The following is a 21,111-nucleotide window of genomic DNA, read 5'->3' on the forward strand; positions in this document are numbered from 1 at the left end:
TGGAGGAGACGTACCCCTTATCTACATAATAATTTCTGTTCCTTTTAGGCTCTAATGCTGCTCCTTACTTCCACCTGAAAAAATTTTTTCTTAGTTATTTTCTCATTGTTTTTTTTAAATAATACTAGAAAATCCTTCGGTCCCTTCATGAAGTTTTCTTCCCTCATGATAAATTCCTCCGTAGAAAGATCCTCCCACTTAAATCCCTCCCCCCAACTCCCTTGAACGTGAAAAAGTCCCTATGAAAACTTCTGTAAACGTCCCAATAACCATTACTATATGTAAACAATAGTCAAATTTTGTAACTTGCAGCCCCTCCCCTGGGGACTGTGGGGAATTAAGCCGTCCTGAAAGACATAATTATTAAGTTTTTCAACTATATTGAACAAAATGGCTATCTCAAAATTTTGATCCAGTGACTTTGGGAAAAAATCGAGCGTAGGAGGGGGCCTAGGTGCGTTTCGATTTTCGGTCACTTTCGGTCATGATTTTCGAGCCAAACCAAACAACCATAGACGTAGATAAATTAAGAGCATGAAGTGTTTTCCTACAAAACTTACAAATTAAAGAAGTTCAATAGATGTATGTAGGTTAAATTTTCTTGTTCGAAGGGAGGAAGAGTCTTGTAATTTGTTCCTGGAGTAAGTGTTTGTCGGAGGATTTTCCTATGGAGGAGAGAACACAGAAACGAGTCTTTCTCAATATATGTATTCCTCCCCCAAAGGAATTAAAGGGAGGTTTTAAGGGTGACCATACTCAGTGCTACAATTGCCCAAATTTGCGTGCTACATAGGGATTTTCGGTGCTACACTGAAATTTTTTTTTTGTGTGTCGAGACGCGCATTATTTGTTTAATTGTACTTAGATTAGTTATTATGTCAATTTTTTAAAGTGCTACATTCAATGAAATGCACTTGCTACACACGATAAAATAGTGCTAAAATAGCAGTTTCGTACTCCAAGTGGAAACCCTGTGTATCACAGGGTTTGAATGTTAATTTAGTGTTAAGTGAATGTTAAGTGTTTGATGTTAAATTAGTATCTTTATACTTTAAGAAGGAAATGATAGACCGTATTGAATGCAACGTATTGAATGGGACAGAACTAGGCTTATCATGCTTTCCTCTCCCTAGAGTTGAAGAATTACTAAAATTGTGTAAAAAAAAGGATAAACTATCGGAGTTTTGAAATATAGGAGGTTTTCCTAACTGGGACTTTTTCAGCTCACGACGCCCGTCCCTATAGAAAGCTGAAATAATTTCATATTTTTCTTGAGCTTTAAGATTGTACAATTCATATTCATTTCGCGTGGGATGGAAATTACGTTGTTCAACGTTGAAAACAACTCTTTTTTTGTATAAGTCAAGCTTGCGGAGTTTTTCAAATTCTTCTATTCAATTTATCACATTTGCATATCGTATGCAAGTAGTCAGGTAATGAAGTTTGAAAGAGGGAGAACTAATTTGGTGTCTAGTATTCAAAAAAGGTATTTACATAAATTACTGGAATTATGACTAAATATATTGAAGGGATGTAAAACTGTTACCAATATTTTACTGTAAGTTTTTGGCTTTTTTTAAGGGGACTTGATCCTTTTAATTCTTTTTTTTTTGGGGGGGGGGGGCTTATCAGTCATAAGAGGAACGTCCATATTATATGCATGGATGACCAACCTGTCAGCTCCATCTTACCAGTTAAATGAATGCTTTGTTTTTATCTCCCTTTTTTCGAATGCTTGATAGCTTTTGATAGCTAGTTTTTCAGTTTTTGGTTTGCTAGTTTGTAGCGTAGTATTGCTTCAATTAAGTTCGAAGCTTATTTTTTAGTCTACAAGTCTTCTTTGGCTGTATGCTTCGTAGAAGGTTGACAACCCCCAATTGCATTTTTTTTTATGAGTATTTTTTGTATGCAAGGATTATTCCCTGTTGGAAATGTTGAAAATTTGACATTTCTTTGATATTTTTTTTTTCTTTGACATTCCTAAATTTTCCCACTAAATATGTACAGAAGTGCTTTTTTATAAATCTCATATGTATTTTCTTGTTAAAAAATAAAAATAATATGTAAAGTATCCAAGTCAAAATAACGTAATTGTCATGTCATCCATATTTGTTAACTTTATATATATATATATATATATATATATATATATATATATATATATATATATATATATATATATATATATATATATATATATATATATATATATATATATATATATATATATATATATATATAAACATATTTGCGAATATCAAAAGAACAGATGTCCGCAAGTATGAACTTGGGGTGGGGTCCAATTCGTTAACATACTATATTTTTAGGCCTGAATGTTTTTATTTTCCTGAATTGGTCCTTTGGATCATTTTTTTTTTTTCTGCTGGATTCTGCTTTTTCCTAGAAAAGATTTTTTCGCCTGAATATCCATGACCTAAAAAAAAAATGTAGTAAGATTGAATTATTCTTTTTTGCAAAAATGTGGTTAAGACGACATTTTTAATTAATTTAGACTTCCCCTCTTCGTGGATAGAATTCTTGTAAATGCTGTTTTCAGTGTTATGGACTTGCATACCCGGATACTCCCTATCTCTAATAGTTGGTGGTATTGCATGATCGTTCTTAATTGGAAATAGTCGTTTACCCGATATGACCAACTGTGGTGGTGGGGGGAGTGGGAGGCCCGTTAATTCGGAAATAATAGAAAAAATTAAGTATTTTTAACTTCCGAACGGTTGATCAGATCTTAGTGAAATTTGATGTTTGGAAGGATATCGTGTCTCAGAGCTGTTATTTTAAATCCTGACAGGATGGGGATGGATCTTGGTGGGAAAAATAAGTACAAGTCCTAGATACATGATTCACATAACCAGAATGGATCCGCTCTCTTTGTGGTAGTTGGGGAGGGGGTTAATTCAGAAAAATTAGAAAAAATGAGGGATTTTTAACTTCCGAATGGATGATCAGATCTTAATGAAATTTGATATTTAGAAGGATATCGTGTCTCAGAGCTCTTATTTTAAATCCTGACCGGATCTTGTTACATTGGGGGAGGGAGTTGGGAGGGGGAAACCTAAAATCTTGGAAAACACTTAAGAGTGGTGGGATCGGGATGAACAGAGATACAGGTGAATTTGGATTGAATTCAATTTATGATAATTTACTGAGGTCAAATAAAGTAAATATCACCTCACCTAAAAGCTATGACCTCTGTCCACGTAATATGTCAGATAAATCTAACGAACCGGAACCGAAAATGTCAAAGAGATCGGCTTCCGCTGTTGCATTGAAAAAAATAAGAGCAATAAACTATATGTAATTAGTATAGTAGGTATAAATTTTGTTTAGTTTTATTCATGTCTTTTAGTTTTACTGCTGATGATGAACACTGTATATTTGTTCGAAATATCCAGTTAAATTTTATATCTGTTCACTGTCAATGAAAAGGTTTCATCCCTATTTTGAACTGTTTTACTTTATTTTGTGTTCTTTATCTCTTTCACCTTATTGGCCATGTCCCTTTTCTTTTTGTTTTAAAATCTCATCAAACAGTTCGTGGTAACTATAGTAAGGAGCGACCTGGCTCAATAGTAATATAAACTCCAAAAAAAAAGGAATTTTAATACCAATAGTTACATCAAAAGAATTTATGCATTATAAATATAAGTTTAGTCTAACCCATCAAAAGTTACGAGCCAGAGAAAATTTGCATTTTATTTCAATTTGGCCCTTGTTGAGTATTGTCATTTTGGGGCAAAAAGTAGCCTTTCGTTGCAGCAAAATCTCTTCCCCTAGTCATTTGTTTTAACATGATATCTTCCTTTTTAACAGTAACAACAGATTTAAAAATATTTAAATAAATGAACTCCAGATTTCCACAAACACCACTTCCAATCAAATTATCTCTAAACAAAAAAAAAGAAAATAGCATCAATAAAAATTTCTTTTTCCTAACTTAACAAAAGAGTTATTGTATTAAACATGGTTCTCCGTCCGAATGGATTCGTACTAAAAAATTTTTACTTAATGCTTTTTTAATCATCAGATTTTACTACACAGTTTATATTTTGTTCTAAAATCTTAATAAAATTTGATTTTAGAAGGATCTTGTGCTTTAAAGCTCTAATTTTAATTTCCGACCAGATCCTGTGACATTGGGGGGAGTTGGAGGGGGAAACTGGAATTCTTGGAAAACGTGAAAATTGGGGTATTTTTATCTTACGAATAGGTGATCGGATCTTAGTGAAATTTGATATTTAGAAGGAATTCATGTCTCAGAGCTCTTATTTAAAATCCCAACTAGATCTTTTGACATTGGGGGGAGTTGGAGGGGGAAATCTTGGATAACACTTGGAGTAGAGGAATCGCGATGAAGCTTGGTGGATAGAATAAGCAAATGTCCTTGACTAGTGATTGACGTAACCGTACTAGCCTCGCTCTCTTTGGGGGAGTTTGGGGGGGGGGGGAGTTCAGTGATTTGGCGAGTTTGTTGCTACTGGACGTGCTTGGATGATGAAAATTGGTAGGCGTGTCAGGGAGCTGCACAAATTGATTTGATAAAGTCTTTTTCCCAGATTCGACCATCTTGGGGGCTAAAGGGAGAGGAAAAATTAGAAAAAATGAGGTTTTTATAACTTACGAGTGGGTGATCGGATCTTAATGAATTTTGATATTTAGAAGGACATCTTGACTCAGAGCTCTTGTTTTAAATCTTGACCGGCATTAAGCCTCTGATTTTCCTTTTAAATCAATCTATTGATTCTTAGAATTTTGTTAGAGCTCATGCCATGTGAGCTGTTGACTCTTAGCTCTTCTTGCCTCGTCACAAGTGCCATATGAGCTCTTAGCTCTTGTTTTTGACAGCAGTCGATAGACCTTGATGAGCTGATCAAAGTATATATCATCCATTTTTTGATAGAAAAATTCCTTCATGAGATTTACCAGTTTGAAAGATTAAAGGGGTGGACAACTTCAATAGTAAGGTACACACTGAAAACAAAAATAGACCGATACCAATTGTCAGATATATCACCAATTGTGAGTCGGTCGTTAGCTCATAATCATCTTCGGCAATTAGGGAGATGCAACTTTTGCTAGTTGGCGTACCTAATATTTGTTTCCGATGTATTTGATGTTAAGACCAATTTGGGTCCAGTGGTAAGATATGTAGTGGAGTTGATAGTAATAATCGGCTGTCAGGCTACAATCATCTTCAGCGATGAGGGTTTTGCAACTAGTTGCATACTTTCAAGTTTTTTAGTTGCAATGAGGGGTTTGCAAATTTTGCTAGTTGCAATGAGGGGTTTGTACTTTTGCTAGTTGCAATGAGGGGTTTGTACTTTTGCTAGTTGCAATGAGGGGTTTGCAACTTTTGCTAGTTGCAATGAGGGGTCTGCAACTTTTGCTAGTTGCAATGAGGGGTTTGCAACTTTTGCTAGTTGCAATGAGGGGTTTGCAACTTTTGCTAGTTGCAATTGAGGGTTTCCAACTTTTACAAGTTGGTATACCTAGTATTTATTCTAAGATTCTGACAGATCCATGCTGGCCACGCTGGACCACGCTGGCTAATCATGACAAGACATAAAATTTCAAAGAAAAGAAGAACGAGGACCGTTACCCTTTCACCGTTACTGCAAAGGGTCTTCATATTTTAGTTCTGCGTTTTTTTTTGTTTTTTTTTATTATTATTATTAGTTTACTCTGCACCGAGGACGGTCAAGCAGAGGTCTTGATTAAATTATCTGCATAATTTCTAAATTTTTTGCTAGTTGTTTATTGTCCTCGTTCTTCTTTTCTTTGTGATTTTGTGTTTTGTAATATTGTATATAAAGTTTTTTTTCAGATATCAAACAAAGTATTGGGCAGGAGGAACAGAAGGACAGTCCAGATGTTGATTTGAGGATTCGTAAAACGCTGCATTTAGCATTGTCGAAAGCGTTTTTTGAAGTGATGACAGAATACCACAAAGCTCAACTAGAATCTAGTAAGAATTAAGGCACATTTTGATATTAAGTTTTTCATTGTTTTAATTTTATATTTTCTAAGCTTTTTTTTAGACATTTGTATTTTAATTTAGTTATCAATGGGATAACTAACGTGAATTGAAGGAATTCGATACCTTATAGTTAATATGCGAGCCTCAGTGTCGGCTAATCGTCTCAAATACAAAGGACCCATTTGTAAAGTCTCCCTGAGGACTAGCCATCAGCGAGAACTGTTGAAAACTTGTGCTTTACTATTAAATTTGATTGAAAATGCAATGAAATTTTAGAGCCCCTTTGTCGACAAGGTTTTCAATCAAAGGTGGTAGCATAACAGGGAACTCCCAAAGCCGCCCATTTACTTAATTAGTATTTTCTTTGAGCTGATTTTTAGTATTTTCCTAGTAGATATGTTAGAACATTTTTAGGCACTGCCATTTCCTGAGCTTTAGAAGAGAATCTCTTCTGTTTCATAATAAAATTCAAAATTCACACTTGCAGCTAATAAGTAAGTTTCAATAAAACAAAATGTCTCTAGCTCTTGTACAAAGGAGGAGATGTTAATGGGTTTTTCTTAGACTTATTTGGGCTTTTAGTCTTGTGCTCTTTATTAGGAACTCTTATCCGAGCTCTAGAAGCTATGGTAACACCACCCAATCGATCTTGAGTAGTCGGGCCAGACAAACTAAAAAGTTCATAATTAACAAACTAGTGTGATTCTTTAAAGCTGTGGTTCTCAAACTTAATTAAACACTGTACCCCTTTTTACCCAAAAAACTTTAAGGTACCCATTCTCAGTACTAAATAAACTATTGCTAAAATATAAATAAAATTACCGGTTCTAGAGTTAAAGCGCTGTTTTTATGGCACTTGGTATTAACCAAGTGACATATCAATCGCAAATTCTGTCAGTCTGTCGGTCCCGGTTTTGCTACTTTAGGCACTTCCAGGTAAGCTAGGACGATGAAATTTGGCATGCGTATTAGGCACCGGACCGGGCTAAATTAGAAATAGTCGTTTTTCCGATTTGACCATCTGGGGGGGGGAGTGGGGGGCCGGTTAATTCAAAAAAAAGAAAAAACGAAATATCTTTAACTTACGAACGGTTGATCAGATCTTAATGAAATTTGAATGTTGGAGGGATATCGTGTCTCAGAGCTGTTATTTTAAACCCATACCGGAGCTGGTGCCATTGGGAGGAGTTAGGAGGGGGAAACCTAAAATCTTGGAAAACACTTAGAGTGGAAGGATTGGGATGAAACTTGGTGGGAAAAATAAGCACAAGTCCTAGATACATGATTGACATAACCGGGACGGAACCGCTCTCTTCGGGGTAGTTGGGGGGGGGGGGGTTAATTCTGAAAAATTAGAAAAAATGAGATATTTTTAATTTACGAACGGATAATCGGATCTCAATGAAATTTCATATTTAGAAAGATATCCTGTCTCAAAGCTCTTTTTTTTAAATCCTGACTGGATGTGGTGACATTGGGGGGAATTTAGGGGAAACCCAAAATCATGGAAAACGCTTAGATTGGAGGGATCGGGATGAAACTTGGTGGGAAAAATAAGCACAAGTCTTAGATACGTGATTTACATAATTGGAACGGATCCGCTCTATTGGGGGGGGGGGCTAATTCTGAAAAATTAGAAAAAATGACGTATTTTTAACTTACGAAGGAGTGATCGGATCTTCGTGAAAATTTATATTTAGAAGGATCTCGTAACTCAGATCTATTATTTGAAATCTCAACCGGATCCAGCGTCATTGGGGGGGGGGGGGTCGGATCTTAGAAAATACTTAAAGCGGAGAGATCAGGATGAAACTGGATGGGAAGAATAAAAATCTGTCTAAGATACGTGACTGACATAACTGGACCAGATCTGCTCTCTTTGGTGAAGTTGGGGGGGGGGGGGTAATTTGGAAAAATGAGATATTTGTAACTTACGGAAGGGTGACCAGATCTTAATGAAATTTGATATGTAAAAGGATCTTGTGCTTTAAAGCTTTGATCTTAAATTTTGACCATATCCTGTGACATTGGGGGAGTTGGAGGGGTAAACTGGAATTCTCTGAAAACGTGAAAATTGGGGTATTTTTATCTTACGAATAGGTGATCGGATCTTAATGAAACTTGATATTTAGAAGGAATTCATGTGTCAGAGCTCTTATTTCAAATCCTGACCAGAACTTTTGACGTTGGGGGGGAGTTGGAGGGGGAAATCTTAGAAAACACTTGGAGTGGAGGAACCGGGATGAAGCTTGGTGGATAGAATAAGCAAATGTCCTTGACTAGTGATTGACGTAACCGTACTGGATTCACTCTCTTTGGGGGAGTTGGGGGGAGGGGTTCAGTGATTTGGCGAGTTTGGTGCTACTGGACGTGCTAGGACGATGAAAATTGGTAGGCGTGTCAGGGAGCTGCACAAATTGACTTGATAAAGTCGTTTTTCCAGATTCGACCATCTGGGTTGGGGTTGGGCTGAAGGGAGAGGAAAAATTAGAAAAAATGAGGTATTTATAACTTACGATTGGGTGATCGGATCTTAATGAATTTTGATATTTAGAAGCATCGTGACTCAGAGCTCTTATTTTCAATCCTGACCGGCATTAAGCTTCTGCTTTTCCTTTTAAATCAATCTATTGATTCTTAGAATTTTGTTAGAGCTCATACCATATGAGCTCTTAGCTTTTAGCTCTTCTTGCCTCGTCACAAGTGCCATACGAGCTCTAAGCTCTTGTTTTCTTTGTTTGTCCAGCGCGTACTCCTTAAAAGTATTTGCATACCCTCAAGGGACACGCGTACCACAGTTTTTGAACTCCTGCTTTAAAATATCAAGTTTGTCGAAGTTTCCGACCGTTCTTTTTGCTCAAAAAGGTAAAAAAGAAACTGATTTTGGATATTCTATGTGTCTATTTGGGCGCCTCATTTCTTGGTTCTAGAAATCGGGTTTCAAGCGAAAATTAATAAACACAGTTTGAACCCTGTAGGTCATCCCTGGGTGTACGCTTAATTTTTATCAATTTTATTGGCAAAGAGAGACGAGTTGAATCATCTAAGGGAAAGGGGGAGCTTCCAAATATTTGAGAAACCAAATACCCTACGGATAAACCTATTGAGCTAGCTTTTTTTGTGTATTGAAGAGATGAAAATTTTGTCCCCTTTCCTCAAAGATTAAACTATTGATATTGCTAAAATCCAGGTAGCATTACTCGGTAGGAAATGTCGTAGCAAAAATCCGCCCAGATTTTTCGTAGCAAAAATCCAGGTAGCATTACTTCATAGAAAAAAAAAACATCACCAAATGGGTTTCCAATAGAGCAGTGCAGGTCCATTTTGGGATCCGTGAATCATTAAATCTTTGCTCCCAAAGAAAAATATCATCTAAGGAAAGTTTGGACCTTCTCAGCTTGGTACTAACCGAAATTGTTTAATGGAAAATTAATTTATATTTTTTAGCCTTTTGATTTGAAATTTTGATTTATTCCACTAATATTACTAATGATGGTGGAGTCAAGAGATTAATCTTTATGTCTATCTTTTTATTTTTTGTAATCAATAATAATTTTATTAAATATATTTAATATAATATATAATTATATTAGGCGTATATATAATGATATAAATCTTTATATAATATTCATACTTATGAATTTCTCATTATAAAATTCCAGCAAATCAACCCCCAACCTGATTCTGCCATATATTTCTTAAAAAAGGATATATTTTTTTTTATGGTTTTCAATAAAAATCTACCTCAAAATAATATTGGTCACTTATTTCATAGATAAAATCTGGAAAAAAGATAAAAACCTTTTTCAGTAAACCTGGTCTTGAGGTGCCGTGGGTGCATCTTCAGGTCTTGTCAATCTATTTATTAAACAATCTATTTATTCAACAAGTAAATTTACAACAAAAACACTTCAACATAGACTCCCCAGTAAGGCTCTATGGCCAGAAAAAAAACAGGAGAGAAACAAAAAAAAGGAACAATATTTTCAACGTAATGCATTGAGACCTTTCAAAGATCTAAAAAAAAACAAAAAAAAAACAAAAAAAAATTAATTAGAGAAAACAAGAAGAAATGTTGAACACAAGTCAAAACACCCTTTATGATAAACATTTCTATCCTAGGTTAGGGTCACCCATCCCCCCCCCCAAAAAAAATAATATTATAAAAATGAAATATCAAAACCTTAATAAAATTTTCAAAAATTCTTTTGAAACTACCAAACGAGTAACATTTTTGAGCTGAATCAGGTAGGCTGTTCCAAACGATATGACACGCAGTTGATGGATTAAAGTCAGACGTCGCCGATGGTGTAAACATATTAATATTCCTTGGATTGCGTAGGTGATGCTTAGACTTATCTATCTGTGACGAAAGAAGGACTAGTTTGTAGGGCAGTGGGAGCATCACCATTAAGTTGATGAAAAGTGAATGACGCGCAAGAAAGAATTTAGAGTGACCGCAAATCAACTAAAGGGCTTGTTACGTTAGTAGTAGAACAATTGGTTTCTTGTATAAGCCTTCTTGCTTTATCATACGAATTAGATAGTGGTTTCAGAAAAGAAGAAAAAGTTGATATCCATGTAGTAGGGCAATAAGAGACGTAGGACTGAACTAAGCAATGGAACAGAATTTTAGAACTGATCCAGGAAAAGTATGTTTTAGCTTCCTCAAAATTCCAAGACTCCAGAAATCCAAGATCCAAGATTTTCATATTAATTAGTCCAATATGATGCTTGAACAAAAGGTTTTCATCGAGAAGAATACCGAGGATTTGGACATATCCATCCTTAGGTCTATTGAGAGAACCCCTTGAAAGGTGGATATCAGTTAACTGAGAGTACGCCAGAGAAATATGGAAGTAAATTAAGAAACTTGACTAGTAACATTTAGGGTAAGGTAATTAGCATCGAACCAAAGAACGACTCACTCGAAAAGGTTCACTAATTTGGGAAGCATCTCGGACTCAGTACAAATAGTTCCTATTGGAGTATAAATAGTACTGTCATCAGCTAAGGCAGCGAGAGCGTCCTCATCCTGCGAAAGTGAAGAATTTTTTTTTTGCATTGAAAGATTCAGGATGACATAGACAACAGCAAACTGAAGGTTTCTGCTTCTTAACCGCAACTAAAAGTATATTAACATAAATCAAAAACAGAATCAGTCCAAGAACAGAACTTTGAGGAACACCAGACTTAACTTCAGACAAAAAGTGGGAAAGGGAATCGACGGAGATAGTTCTACCAGACAAATAGGAATCAAACCAAGTATTAGCCTGTCCTTTTACACCAATGTGTGATAGCCTTTAAAGAAGAATCCCGTGGGTTGAGGAGTCAAAGCCTTACAGACATCTAGGAATATAGCAGTAGGGATCAAATCAGAATCAAGCCCATCGTAGAAAAAATTTAAAAGAGTTACGCATGCTTGTTGTGTTGAAAGTTTAGCTCGGAAGCCAAACTGAAAATCATGAAAAAAAGTTATAGCCTCTAGAAAAGCTAGTAGACTGGAAAGCAAGGTCTTTTCAAGAATTTTGCTAAAAACCGACAGCAAAGATATAGGTCGATAATTGGCTGGATCGTTTCGAGGTTCACGTTTATATAAAACAATTACTTTAGCTCGCTTAAGAAAACTGGGGAAAATCCCATTTTCAAAAGAAAGATTTATGAGCTTCGTCAATGGAGAAATAACTGAAGGAAGAATGTTTTTTACTACCATAGTTGGAATGCAGTCAGGGCCAGACAACTGAAAAGGTATATCTGGCCAAAACTGTATCATTGATTTTTTTTGGGGGGTGGTGGTGGTATTATTAAACACATTAAATACATTATTATTAAACACATTAAATTTTGTTTATACAAAGTTTTGTTACTTTTTACGAGTCGAACAATCTTATTTATTTTTTTTTTACTTCCCGTCAAATTCAGTACATTTCTATTCTAAAAAAAAACAACTTTGGAAGAAATTATCACTTGTGACCTTAACTCCGTAATTTAAACTGTTAAAAGTGAATCGTTCACTTGTGAGTATGTTATTGTTAAGTCTAGTAAGTTTAAGACAAACATGGTTTTTTGTATATTAAAAATAGCGATTATTATAATCGGCAAAGTAGCTGTCGAAGATTTTTTTTTTTATTTTTACTTTTTTTCTTATTGAAGTATAAACCTTCAAGTCCGTATAAATGTCTGGCTTTCAACTTTTAGCCAGGCCCATTTGTGATTTGTGTCTGCAGTTAGAATAATTATATATTTTGTTTTAAAAAATCATCAAAACTCGACTTTTCTTTATTTTATTTGTTGATTTTTGTACTCGATTTTTTTTTTTTTTTTTTTTTTTTTTTTTTTTTTTTTTTTTTTCTTTTTTTTAGTTGAAAGACAAACAATGGACCAAGAATCAGAAGACATGCTGGAGCAGGGGGCTTCCGTCTTTACTCAAGGGGTAAGATCATTCAAATTGATTTCGCTCATAGACAATTCAGAACTGTTAAATTCAGTACTTCAGAACAAAATATTTATAAGACCCCACCCCATCTCCGTCTTTCAAAAAAAATTAGGTCGAAATTTCGCAAAATAGCTATCAAATTATGGATTGATTATTTATTATTTAATAACTTAACTATTATTAATTATAATCGTGGACATACTATTATTTAACTGTTTTCATTTTTTTATTTATTTTATTAATTTTCTAATTAATTACTATTTTCGTTTATTAATTTTGCCCTATATACTATTTTAATAAAACTTCAGAAGTTAGAAAATGATCACAAAACTATTTATTTGAAATTTTGTGTCCCTAGAATTTCTGCTTCCGGGGCAAATGGCCCTGTGTATCCCCCTCCCTGTAAAACTTACTTTGATTCAGAATAACTTAGTGAAATTTTAGAACAAAATATAAACTGTGTAGTAAAATCTGATGATTAAAAAAGCATTAAGTAAAAAATTTTTAGTACGAATCCATTCGGACGGAGAACCATGTTTAATACAATAACTCTTTTGTTAAGTAAGGAAAAAGAAATTTTTATTGATGCTATTTTCTTTTTTTTTTTTTTTGTTTAGAGATAATTTGATTGGAAGTGGTGTTTGTGGAAATCTGGAGTTCATTTATTTAAATATTTTTAAATCTGTTATTACTGTTAAAAAAGGAAGATATCATGTTAAAACAAATGACTAGGGGAAGAGATTTTGCTGCAACGAAAGGCTACTTTTTGCCCCAAAATGACAATACTCAACAAGGGCCAAATTGAAATAAAATGCAAATTTTCTCAGGCTCGTAACTTTTGATGGGTAAGACTAAACTTATATTTATAATGCATAAATTCTTTTGATGTAACTATTGGTTTTAAAATTTCTTTTTTTTTTGGAGTTTATATTACTATTGAGCCAGGTCGCTCCTTACTATAGTTACCACAAACTGTTTGATGAGATTTTAAAACAAAAAGAAAAGGGACATGGCCAATAAGGTGAAAGAGATAAAGAACACAAAATAAAGTAAAACAGTTCAAAATAGGGATGATACCTTTTTATTGACAGTGAATAGATATAAAATTATTTAACTGGATATTTCGAACACATATACAGTGTTCATCATCAGCAGTAAAACTGCTGTTTTACTGCTGATGATGAACACTGTATATATGTTCGAAATATCCAGTTAAATAATTTTATTTCTATTCACTGTCAATAAAAAGGTATCATCCCTATTTTGAACTGTTTCACTTTCGTCATGTAAAGGCAGTGTGGTCTTCGAAGTTATCGAAAACAAAATAAAGCGAAACGGGACATGACCAATAAGGTGAAAGAGATAAAGAGCAACAAAAGAAAGAGAAACGGGACATGGCCAATAAAGTGAAAGAGATAAAGAGCAATAAAATAAAGAGAAACGGAACATGGCCAATAAGATGGTAGATTTGAGGATTGATATTCACGATTGGTCCTCAGTCTGAATTAAGGAAATACGAATAAAAATAGAAAACAAAAAACAAAGACTTTAAAGAGAAGATCAAAAACCTCAGAAAAGAGACTAAAGGCTGTCAAAATATAAAGTTCGACGAAGTTACTTTGCCGAAGGTTTTGTTTAAATACAAGATATATAAGATGTATGGTTTCCGAAAGGCAGGCGTAGGAGGAAAAGCCCCTTTCATATACGGATTAAATTCTGTTTGTTTTAAGTTTTAATGTCGCTCCTTATTTTCATTTAAAAAAACTTGTTTTATTTTGTTTAATTTCACCTAAGAGCTATGACCTCTGTCCACCTGATATGTCAGGTAAATCTAATGAACCGGAACCAAAAACGTCAAGGAGATTTGCTTCTACTGTTACGTTGAAAAAAAAAATAAGAGTATTAAACTATATGTAATCAGTTTATTGGGTATAAGGTTTGTCTGTTTTTATCAATGTCTTTTAGTTTTACTTCTGATGATGGACCCTGTAAATATGTGTCCGAAATATTAAGTTAAAAAAAATCATATTTGTTTCAGTGTAAATAAAAAGGTTTCATCCATGTTTTGAAATGTTATAGTTTATTCAACTTCATAATTTTTTTCTAAATAAGTTCTTACAGTATTTTGAAGATATTCTTATACAAAAGCAGTTTTTCAAACTGGTATTCAAAGAAAGGAGTGATCGGGTCTTCACGAAATTTCATATTTTGAAGGACCTTGTAACTCAGATCTCTTATTTTAAATCTTAGATCTTGTTTTAAATAACCGGATCCAGCGTAATTGGGGGGGGGGGGCAGTTGGAGGGGGGGGGGCGGAAATCTTAGAAAATACTTAACGCGGAGAGATCAGGATGAAACTGGATGGGAAGAATAAAAACCTGTCTAAGATACCTGACTGACATAACCGGACCGGATCTGCTCTCTTTAGTGGAGCTGGGGGGAGGGTAATTCGGAAAAATGAGGTATTTATAACTTACGAACTGGTGACCAGATCTTAATGAAATTTGATATTTAGAAGGATTTTGTGCTTTAAAGCTCTAATTTTAAATTCAGACCAGATCGTGCAACAGTGGGGGGAGTTGGAGGGGGAAACCGGAATTATTGGAAAACGTGAACATTGGAGTATTTTTATCTTACGAATAGGTGATTGAATCTTAATGAAACTTGACATATATATATATATATATATATATATATATATATATATATATATATATATATATATATATATATATATATATATATATATATATATATATATATATATATATATATATATATATATATATATATATATATATATATATATATATATATATATATATATATATATATATATATATATATATATATATAGAAGGATCTTATGTCGCAGGTGCTCCATTTTTGACTGGGATTGGATCCGGGGACATAGGGGGTAGGAGGAGGGAAACAGAAATCTTGGAAAACGCTTAGAGTGGAGAGATCTGGATACAACTTGATGGGAAGAATAATCACAAGTTCTAAATACTTGATTGACATAATTGAAACGGATCCGTTCTCTTTGGAGGACCTGGTGGGTTTTAATTTGGAAAAAGCAGAAAAATTGAGGTATTTTTAACTTAAGAACGGGAGACCGGATTTTAATGAAAGTCGATATTTATAGGTATTTTATTTCTCGGAGCTCATATTTCAAATCCTGACCAGATCTGTTGAAATTGGAAAGGGGAGTTGGAGGGGGAAATCGGAAATCTTGGAAAACGCTTAGAGTGGAGGAATCGGGATGAAGCATGGTGAATAGAATAAGCAAATGTCCTTGATACGTGATTGACGTAACCGTACTGGATTTGCTCTCTCTGGGGGAGTTTGGGGGAGAGGTTGAGTGATTTGGCGAATTTGGTGCTTCTGGACGTGCTAGGACGACGAAAATTGGTAAGTGTGTCAGAGAGCTGCACAAATTGACTTGGTAAAGTCGTTTTCCCAGATTCGACCTTCTGGGAGGGTAAAGGGAAAGGAAAAATTAGAAAAAATGAGGTATTTATAACTTACGATTGGGTGATCGGATCTTAATGAATTTATATATTTAGAAGAACATCGTGACTCAGAACTCTTAATTTAAATCCTGACCGGCATTAATTCTCTGATCTTCCTTTTAAATCAATCTATTGATTCTTAGAATTTTGTTAGAGCTCATACCTTATGAGCTCTTAGCTCTTAGCTCTTCTTGCCTCGTCACAAGTACCATATGAGCTCTTAGCTCTTGTTTTACTCTTGGAGTGGGACTCATATTCAAACTCATGCGTCTTCTGTTCACCTAGTATTGTTTGACGGGTTTTGGTATATGATGGCATGGATGGCTTTTCGTTGCAGGGGCTTTCAGTCCGAGTTAGGAACCTTGAGCCTTTGTCCTGTTTTCACTTACGTAACAGCGAAAATTTGTTTAGTTTTTTTTTCAAATGTTTTCTGTTCGAACTTTAGATTTACGTGCAAAATAAATGAATTATGTATGGTCGTAATATACAAGCTATTAAAATCTATATGGTTACCTAATCTGCATTTCACTGAATAGAATCTGATCATTTGTTGAATTCAACTTATAACAGCGAACACATCTTTACGCAGGGAATCTTTCCAGAACTAAGCAAAAGATACTTTACCGTTTCCCACCTGCTCAGAAAGATCACAAAAATCGACTAAAATATTTCTCCATTTTAGGCCCTATCTTCTGAAATGATCTGATACCTCTGCTTCTGTTATGTGCAGCAAAGTTAATAAGAATCATCCCAAGCTAATGTCGGAGTATGTTAATTTTTCAACCTGAATCAGACTGAAGAATGCTATTGATGTTCCCTAAAAAGCAAGGCCATGGTTGGTCACCCCCTCAGTGTATATATGAATAGGGCCCTAACAATCCTGAAATTTTGAGCATTAGTTAAACTTCTTATTTCTTTACAGATATTAATGGAGACGCAACAAGCAGGGCAAACATTTGCAGATATTGAAGCGCGCCATGCAGATATTATGAAGTTGGAAAATTTTATGCGAGAACCGCGCAAAATGTTCTTGGATATGGCCATGTTAGTTGAAAGTCAGATATGCTGGGAAGTTCTACCCTCTCATCCTCCTATCATTACTCTTATGCAACTTTGCTATGACTCATTAGGAGATAGCAAAGAGTGAGTCTAAGGTTATCCGGGGAAAATTTGGGGCTTAAAATGCACTTTTTTTTTGTCTGATATAGGCTAGCCTGTTGTAGTTTTGATTTAACTTACACATGAAATCTTAAGGGGCTTTTAATAAGCTCATAAAATAAGCTATTCTATGAAAAATTTAAAAGCAAAGAAAAATGAAATTGATTGCACCATTTTTTTTTTTTTTTTTTTTTTTTTTTTTTTTTTTTTTTTTTTTTTTTTTTTTTTTAATACATCCAAGCCAAGTGAAATTTGAACTAGGAATCAATATACAGAAATATAACCTCGCATTCCCCTAATATTCCTCGCATTCCCCTAATATTCCTCGCATCTCACTTTACTACGACTCATTAGGAGAAAGTAAAGATTGATTCGAAGGATCCTAGGAAAATTTGGGGCTCCGTTCTAAGCGAACCTTTATATGTTTATAGTTGATTATAAATAATCACCAGTAGTATTTTCATTTGTTTTTTTTCTTCTTAGAGTTGCAGTTTTTCTCCTCTCTATCTCAGAAGGCCGAATGTCCGGCCCAAATGTCCAGTCTAACCGGTTTCTCACACTCTTTCCTCTAGGATTCAATCACTTCTATGGGTTCAAAACCAACCTTACAAACAATTTGTTTTTATTGGGGTCTGACTTGCCCTGCATTCCCTCTAAGATAACCGCGTGTTATTTGTCTGGTATAGCTTGCAGTGGTTTTGACTCTTTGGAAACTGCAGTGGTTTGAATGTTTGACTCTTTCTCACAACTCTACGTTTTAAAACAATAAAAACTTTGGCGTAAAGAGGGAGGCGTTTAGGAGGGGACAACCCCTTTCATATACGGAATAGATTCTGTTCGTTTTAAGTTTTAATGCTACTCCTTACTTGCAGTTAAAAAACTTCTTTCTTTCTTTTTATTTAATTTCTGAACATTTTTTAATTAATGTATGTTTTGATTTTGGCTCACCGCACATGAATAATTAAAACAAAATTTGCATATTAATTTTGTTTTGGTTTATTGACTTTCTCATAGTTTTTATCGGACGATTTGATAAGAAAAGGGATGGGGGAGGAGGCCTAGTTGCACTCCAATTTTGTTTACTTAAAAAGGCAACTAGAACTTTTAAATTTTTATACGAAAGTTTTTACTCGTAATAGATATACGTAACTTACGTAACAAAATTCTATATTTGTGTATTTTTAACACGTATATGAGGGGTTTCTCCTCCTCGTCAATACCTTGCTCTCTACACTAAAGCTTCAATTTGGTCCCAATTCTTTAAGAATGACCCCTGAATCACAAATGCCGTAGAATGAATAGTTGAAATTACTAAAAAAAATGTTTTAGCGTAAAGAGTGATGTATTGTGGAGGAGACGTACCCCTTATATACATAATAATTTCTGTTCCTTTTAGGCTCTAATGCTGCTCCTTACTTCCACCTGAAAAAATTTTTTCTTAGTTATTTTCTCATTGTTTTTTTTAAATAATACTAGAAAATCCTTCGGTCCCTTCATAAAGTTTTCTTCCCTCATGATAAATTCCTCCGTAGAAAGATCCTCCCACTTAACCTCCTCCCCCCAACTCCCTTGAACGTGAAAAAGTCCCCATGAAAACTTATGTAAACGTCCCAATAACCATTACTATATGTAAACAATAGTCAAATTTTGTAACTTGCAGCCCCTCCCCTGGGGACTCTGGGGAATTAAGCCGTCCTGAAAGACATAATTATTAAGTTTTTCAACTATATTGAACAAAATGGCTATCTCAAAATTTTGATCCAGTGACTTTGGGAAAAAATCGAGCGTAGGAGGGGGCCTAGGTGCGTTTCGATTTTCGGTCACTTTCGGTCATGATTTTCGAGCCAAACCAAACAACCATAGACGTAGATAAATTAAGAGCATGAAGTGTTTTCCTACAAAACTTACAAATTAAAGAAATTCAATAGATGTATGTAGGTTAAATTTTCTTGTTCGAAGGGAGGAAGAGTCTTGTAATTTGTTCCTGGAGTAAGTGTTTGTCGGAGGATTTTCCTATGGAGGAGAGAACACAGAAACGAGTCTTTCTCAATATATGTATTCCTCCCCCAAAGGAATTAAAGGGAGGTTTAAAGGGTGACCATACTCAGTGCTACAATTGCCCAAATTTGCGTGCTACATAGGGATTTTCGGTGCTACACTGAAATATTTTTTTTGTGTGTCGAGACGCGCATTATTTGTTTAATTGTACTTAGATTAGTTATTATGTAAATTTTTTAAAGTGCTACATTCAATGAAGCACTTGCTACACACGATAAAATAGTGCTAAAATAGCAGTTTCGTACTCCAAGTGGGAACCCTGTGTATCACAGGGTTTGAATGTTAATTTAGTGTTAAGTGAATGTTAAGTGTTTGATGTTAAATTAGTATCTTTATACTTTAAGGAGGAAATGATAGACCGTATTGAATGCAACGTATTGAATGGGACAGAACTAGGCTTATCATGCTTTCCTCTCCCTAGAGTTGAAGAATTACTAAAATTGTGTAAAAAAAAGGATAAGCTATCGGAGTTTTGAAATATAGGAGGTTTTCCTAACTGGGACTTTTTCAGCTCACGACGCCCGTCCCTATAGAAAGCTGAAATAATTTCATATTTTTCTTGAGCTTTAAGATTGTACAATTCATATTCATTTCGCGTGGGATGGAAATTACGTTGTTCAACGTTGAAAACAACTCTTTTTTTTGTATAAGTCAAGCTTGCGGAGTTTTTCAAATTCTTCTATTCAATTTATCACATTTGCATATCGTATGCAAGTAGTCAGGTAATGAAGTTTGAAAGAGGGAGAACTAATTTGGTGTCTAGCATTCAAAAAAGGTATTTACATAAATTACTGGAATTATGACTAAATATATTGAAGGGATGTAAAACTGTTACCAATATTTTACTGTAAGTTTTTGGCTTTTTTTAAGGGGACTTGATCCTTTTAATTCTTTTTTTTTGGGGGGGGGGGGTTATCAGTCATAAGAGGAACGTCCATATTATATGCATGGATGACCAACCTGTCAGCTCCATCTTACCAGTTAAATGAATGCTTTGTTTTTATCTCCCTTTTTTCGAATGCTTGATAGCTTTTGATAGCTAGTTTTTCAGTTTTTGGTTTGCTAGTTTGTAGCGTAGTATTGCTTCAATTAAGTTCGAAGCTTATTTTTTAGTCTACAAGTCTTCTTTGGCTGTATGCTTCGTAGAAGGTTGACAACCCCCAATAGCATTTTTTTTTTATGAGTATTTTTTGTATGCAAGGATTATTCCCTGTTGGAAATGTTGAAAATTTGACATTTCTTTGATATTTTTTTTTTCTTTGACATTCCTAAATTTTCCCACTAAATATGTACAGTAGTACTTTTTTATAAATCTCATATGTATTTTCTTGTTAAAAAATAAAAATAATATGTAAAGTATCCAAGTCAAAATAACGTAATTGTCATGTCATCCATATTTGTTAACTTATATATATATATATATATATATATATATATATATATATATATATATATATATATATATATATATATATATATATATATATATATATATATATATATATATATATATATATATATATATATATATATATATATATATATATATATATATATATATATATATATATATATATATATATATATATATATATATATATATATATATATATATATATATATATATATATATATAAACATATTTGCGAATATCAAAAGAACTGATGTCCGCAAGTATGAACTTGGGGTGGGGTCCAATTCGTTAACATACTATATTTTTAGGCCTGAATGTTTTTATTTTCCTGAATTGGTCCTTTGGATCATTTTTTTTTTCTGCTGGATTCTGCTTTTTCCTAGAAAAGATTTTTTCGCCTGAATATCCATGACCTAAAAAAAAATGTAGTAAGAATGAATTATTCTTTTTTGCAAAAATGTGGTTAAGACGACATTTTTAATTAATTTAGACTTCCCCTCTTCGTGGATAGAATTCTTGTAAATGCTGTTTTCAGTGT

General features: G+C 34.0%; 1 protein-coding gene across 3 annotated transcripts in view; it reads left to right on the forward strand.

Annotated features, from left to right (window-relative positions):
* Positions 1-21,111, forward strand: part of LOC136043566 (syntaxin-1A-like) — a 49,071-nt gene that overhangs the window by 12,618 nt on the left and 15,342 nt on the right. For all 3 annotated transcript variants that reach the window (XM_065728480.1, XM_065728481.1, XM_065728482.1), the window contains 3 exons: positions 5,843-5,983; positions 12,358-12,428; positions 16,866-17,086. In XM_065728480.1, the coding sequence (XP_065584552.1) occupies positions 5,950-5,983; positions 12,358-12,428; positions 16,866-17,086 (326 nt within the window). In that variant the 5' untranslated portion in view covers positions 5,843-5,949. The remainder of the gene's footprint in view (positions 1-5,842; positions 5,984-12,357; positions 12,429-16,865; positions 17,087-21,111) is intronic.

This window comes from Artemia franciscana, unplaced genomic scaffold (genome assembly GCF_032884065.1).
Source record: "Artemia franciscana unplaced genomic scaffold, ASM3288406v1 Scaffold_728, whole genome shotgun sequence".
Lineage (NCBI taxonomy): Eukaryota > Metazoa > Arthropoda > Branchiopoda > Anostraca > Artemiidae > Artemia > Artemia franciscana.